This window comes from Lactuca virosa, chromosome 8 (genome assembly GCF_052849685.1).
Source record: "Lactuca virosa cultivar CGN04683 chromosome 8, Lactuca_virosa_CGN04683_v6, whole genome shotgun sequence".
Classification (NCBI taxonomy): Eukaryota; Viridiplantae; Streptophyta; class Magnoliopsida; order Asterales; family Asteraceae; genus Lactuca; species Lactuca virosa.
Genome location: NC_136433.1, coordinates 192,314,079 through 192,320,001, shown reverse-complemented (window position 1 = coordinate 192,320,001; position 5,923 = coordinate 192,314,079). Strand labels below are relative to the sequence as shown.

The 5,923-nt window shown below is 31.9% G+C and overlaps 1 protein-coding gene across 2 annotated transcripts; it reads left to right on the top strand.

Moving 5' to 3' along the window:
• The first annotated feature begins 4,607 nt into the window (after positions 1-4,607).
• On the top strand, positions 4,608-5,708 carry LOC145128365 (putative expansin-B14). Of its 2 annotated transcripts, none has more exons than XM_079063165.1 (4): positions 4,608-4,781; positions 4,890-5,002; positions 5,113-5,300; positions 5,387-5,708. In XM_079063165.1, the coding sequence occupies exons 1-4, from the start codon at positions 4,628-4,630 to the stop codon at positions 5,706-5,708; spliced, it is 777 nt and encodes a 258-aa protein (XP_078919291.1). In that variant the 5' UTR covers positions 4,608-4,627. The 2 variants fall into 2 exon arrangements, with proteins under 2 accessions (XP_078919291.1, XP_078919290.1); XM_079063164.1 differs by having other exon boundaries at positions 4,887-5,002.
• Positions 5,709-5,923: the final 215 nt, after the last annotated feature.

Sequence of the window (5,923 nt, the reverse complement as noted above, 5' to 3'; positions counted from 1 at the left end):
AAATGTTGTTTTTGTGAAATAAAAATGTACTTATATACTTTGGGTTAGAAAAAAAGATATATCTTGTTATTTTGTGTTAACAATGGTCATTTTCCAATTGACATTGATAAAAAAAACTGTCCATCTCATAACAATTGTCATTTTCAAATTATATTTATTGAAATAAAATATAATAATGTTAGTTCAAGTTCTGAAGGGATATTTATTTATACAAAATTAGATAATCTAACCATTATAAATGAGTTTTTAATAAAAATAATTTTCTTTTCAGTTTTTTTTTTAAATAATCATTTTTTCTAAAATGTTTTATTCTAAGGTACTTTCACATTCTCAGAGTTTTTTTTCAAAGAAACATTTTTATTTATTTAATTTTTTTAGATTTCAAATGCTTCATTCCAAATTTGATCTTTGAATTTCAGAGTTATTTTTTTATTTTTATTTTTATTTTTTGAACCGACAAATACAAATATATAATCTACTCCTAAACAAACACGTAATTTCACTTACGTCCAAGACGGGACTTGAACCCTCGACCTCAAAAAATGAGGACACCATCTAATACTGCTGAGCTAGAAGCCCTTTGGTAATTTCAGATTTATTTTTTAATTTTTTTTCCAATTTTATTTTTTGAATAAAAATATCCCTACTTATGTATTTAAAATTGGAATGGTTTGGAATAAGCCATTAATTGTTTTGGGTAAAATAATATTAATGACCACATCAATTCTAAAATTGACTTAATGGACTTGAACTAACATCAAAAGACTTAACTAATGGTGTCAAATAAATAGACCGAGAAAAGATTAATATTTTGAACCAAACCTAACAACAACAAACTTAAATAAAAGTATGTTTAGATTTTTAGGTGGAATTAACATTGCTTATTTTGATTTTATAAAAAAAAATTCAATAACACAAAAGAATGGGTTCGAAGTCGACTCAAACATCAGAAATCACAAGGTTAAAAGTCTATTTTTTATATTTATTATTTGGCCATTTTTAGTATGGTAACAACTACATAAGTAAGAAAACAACAACAGGGTATGTGGGTTACCTAGTATTCCCTTAAAATCTTGCTATTAAAAAACTTGCTACTCAAGAATGGATATTTTTTAATAAAAATTCGAGTATATTTATTCATTAAAAAACAAACTTACATTGCTTTCTTAAGTGAACTAAATATCAAAACCCGATTCCATCTAAATGTTGTGCAGCTCATCAAAAAATTCATCCACAACAAATTACATTTTAAAACAATATGCAATAAATTAATAATATAGCATAACTCGTGACATATGGATGCCAAATATCCAAAATCCACCCAAGTTTGATCTAACTAAATTAGTGAAGTCATACACTCATACTCAATCTACACTTGACTTTCCATCCTTGACTCAAGCCTTTAAAGTAGCTTTGGCATTCGCTCTAAAAAGGGGAAACCATTAAACCGGTGAGTAATCAATATCCATATAATCAGCAAGTTGCTAAACTTACATTCCTCTTGGAAAAATCACAATACTCCAAAAATCTTCTTATTCTTCAAGCTTATCCAAATCTGATGGAAATTTTATACATGGAAAAAATCATATTTGTTATTGCTTTTATTGAAGCTTGCAGACTTAGAAATAGATCCTATACACACAAAGAGAGAAGAAGACATGCTAAAATCCTCCATGCCTGAGAAACAATTATACACACAAAGAGAGAAGAAGAAATGCTAAAATCCTCCATGCCTGAGAAATAATTATACACACAAAGAGAGAAGAAGACATGCTTAAATCTTAAACATATAGTTTTCAAAACCTCAGATGTACAAACCCTTAAATCTCAATTAATAACTTTAGGTTTAAAGAGAGAGTGAGAGGGAAATAACTAATAATGTTTATATTTATTAATAATGTCATGGAACAATAAATCAATAGAAAGGTGTTATAAATGTTTTGTAAGTTTTGTTAGATACAAACCATCAGTTGCTATAAACTTTTTAGAAATAACATCAGGTGGTAAGATAAAATGAGTGACAATACCTAACATTTTCGAGAAGGTTTATAGTGGTGGTCATGGTTAAAGAGTCCTTTGTTTTCTTCTGTGACAATCTCTAGCACCAAAACACTGAAGCTAAATATTGAGAAAGGGCCATCCTGTGTACATATTTGGGACATATAACTGCTAGAAAATGAAAAATAATATTTTTTAAACAAAGAAACTACAAAGAAATTTAATATATACATAGAATATATATTACCCTCGCTTCATTATACCTTCGCCTACTGAATGTGTCCCTCAGATCTGTTTTTGTTCTCAGGTAACTATCGAATATGATTTACCTCCCCAACAAATTGCTTGTTTTTATGTACCCTACTACAAAACCTATAAATAATTGAGATTAAGAAAACATCAGATTCATTTAAACATAATATATGACATATATTCATTTAAACATAATCTATGACATCTAAAAAACATTTTAGGTGTGTTCATGAAACATATGAGGGCAGTAGTGGTGGACATTTGTGTAATTCGTTGCCGATTCACCTAAATACTTTCACGAGCTCCACATCGTCCATATCCTCCTTATATTCACCTATGAAAAGACATTTTCAACATGCTATATGATGTTTTTTTATAGACCCAAATCAAAAAACGCATATAAAATAAAATGATGAAAATGTTGCCCACTCATCTAGGATTCTCATGAACAAGCTCTATTTCAAGGCCTCCGTTCAAGAGATTGTGGAATGATTAATGTTGTATCCTTGTAATATGATTAATGAGTTGTTCTATTAACAAAATTTAGTGATATGATTCTTTGGGGTTTAGAGCTTTGATTTATATAGATTGTGGAATGACTGATGTTATTTCCTTATGATTAGAGATGCTTCGTCTGTAATAGACAAAGCAAAGCAGGAAGTCATGTAGACCGACAGAACGGACGAATCTTGAATGTAATAATTGAGGATTGGAAAACAACTTAAGAATGATCGGAGAAAAAAAGTCTGGAGATGTAATATGCGAACACTTAACATAAATCAGACTTAACCAATCAATCGAGAACCTGAAGCCATACGTTGGTTGTGCCCATTGTAGTTTCCATCGATATACACCGAGAAATGAAGAATTTAGGGTTTCCATTGATAATAAGCCAGATCGAAGAAGGAATTTTTGAACCGAAGTATTGAGATTGAAGAAGGAATAATACCTTACATGAAGATAAGTCTGCCATTTAGGTTATATGGGCATCCCAGAGGCATATGAAGCATGAGATTGTCCCAAATACTTTCACCAACTCCAAATCGTCCTACCACTGTGAGTGAAAGGAATAGAGGAAAGAAAGTAAGCGAATAATGAAACCAAAAATCAAATCATATCTTACATGAAAACTATGTCATAAGACATGCAGGAAATCACCATCGGAGGTGTTGCCAGATTAGAACCTGTTGGTGGCGGATGTGGGGTCAGTGTTGATGAGTGGTGGCAGAATTGGAGAGCGAGTTAGGGTATATAGAGAGAGAGGGAGTGAGAGTGATGAATCGTGGTGGGTCCTCGTTGCCGAAAAAGTGCTGCGAGAGAACACAGTTGGTGAAGATGGCGGTCAGATACGACCGGTGGTGCGAAGTTGGAGAGTGGGTGGTGGTTCAATACCGATGGTGTTATGATGATGAGTTGGGCGGATGAGATGCGATGTCATCTCTTCGAATTAGGGTTCTTGTTATTTGATTGGGAGAAAATGTTAGTGTAGAGGGATGGATCTGAAAGGTTAATGTTCAATTTATTAATTTCACAAACGTAAATGGAATATGTGTATTTCACGCATAAGTTAATTGTATATGATGTAGTATGTATGATACCTCTTAAATTTCAAGAAATATTTAAAATGCTTTATATAATAGTAAATATATATATATATATATATATATATATATATATATATATATATATATATATATTACATTTGCGTTACGGTACATAAAAATAATATAGTTATAATTTTAATAAATATGTGTTAATATTGATTATATCTTGTATTTTATTTTTAAAATTATAATTATCACATTAACTTGATAAATAAAAATGACACCAAATTAAAATTGAACAATGTTATTCAATGAGTTATATATTATCTGTTTTTATATTTGATGTTTTTAATTAATTCCTTGTCTAGTTTAACAATATAAATTAATTTATATATACATCAATTTAATATTTTAAAAAATTTAATTACTTTCCTTAATGAGAAAGAAAGATTAAATTCTTTAATGACTTTAGAGAGAGAGAGAGAGAGAGAGAGAGAGAGAGAGAGAGAGAGAGAGAGAGAGAGAGAGAGAGAGAGAGAGAGAGAGAGAGAGAGAGAGAGAGAGAGAGAGAGAGAGAGAGAGAGAGAGAGAGAGAGAGAGAGAGAGAGAGAGAGAGAGAGAGAGAGAGAGAGAGAGAGAGAGAGAGAGAGAGTTCAACATTAACGTTAATTGACATTATTACGTTATATTCACAGAGTTGACGTTATTACGTTATATTCACAGAATTGTATTCACTTGATTACAATATACTCTTCTGATGCTATAAATTGGTTCAAAGATAGGTAGAAGAACCTCAGTTACGTCATTCAACAATAAACAAAACGTTAAAAACAATGGTTTCAACTCCTTTTGTTGCCTTTGTCATCTTTTTTGTAAATATATCTTGTTGTTTGTGTGCTGTCTTTCCTAGCAATAGTACTTTCGCAAGCAAAATATTTTCGGCTGGTTTAGCAACATGGTATGGGGATGAAACTGGTGCCGGAAGCGGTAATGCACTGAATGTTTCACGTTATAATGTTATAATTATCTTGTTCATAATTCTATTAGTTTGTCATTTCACTGCTCTTATTGATTCACTTTTGTGATAATTAGTAGGAGGAGCTTGTGGATGGAAGGATGATGTGAAGAATCCTCCGTTATCATCAATGATAGCAGCAGGAAACGCCAACATTTTTTTATCAGGCAAAGGATGTGGACATTGTTTTCAAGTATGGACAATTGGTTATTTCATCTAAGTCTTGTTTCGTTTTGTTCCTTTGATCACTTAACATGAAACAAAATGCTTAGTCTTGATGAAGAATTGCAAATGTATACGCAGATAGTGTGTCATCAACCACCATACTGCTCAGGTAAACCAATCGGTGTGACTATTAGCGATGAGTGTCCTGGATGTAGCGATGCACCTTTCCATTTTGATATGAGTGGGTTTGCTTTTGGTGCAATGGCTAATCCTGGCCAAGAGCACAATCTACGACAACTTGGCAAAGTTATGGTGCAATATCGAAGGTGAGTATATACTCAATGAATTATATAAGTGGTTATATGATTAATTACTTTTTTATTGCTGAAACAAGCCATGTGTCGTGTGATAGGGTGCCATGCAGTTATAGAGGTACCAACATTGCGTTCAACGTTGACGAGGGTTGTACCAAATACTGGTTCGCCGCAACAATAGAGTATGCAGATGGGAATGGTGATTTTAAATCTGTGGAGATGGCACCAAGTGGAAGTACGAATTTTGTTTCCATGGATAACTTATGGGGTACAGTTTGGAAAATAAACATTAATCCATCATTCCAAGCTCCATATTCTTTCCGGCTGACATCTAGTGATGGGAAAACCATTATAGCAAGCGATGTGATTCCTCAAAATTTTGTAGTTGGGCAAAAGTACTTATCACATGTAAATTTTTAAGTAATAAGGTTAGATTATGAGATCCTAGAGGTCTTTAACAAGTGTGAATTAAAAATACATTAAATAAACAAAGCTGTGGAACTACCAAGGCTTAGTTTTGAGCGCACACATAGACCAACTTTGATATTGAACTTGGAGTTCGAGATTTGCTGTCCAAAAAGTTTTTAAAAAGAGATCTACCGACTATTACCTTAACTATCTAAGAGCATGTTTGG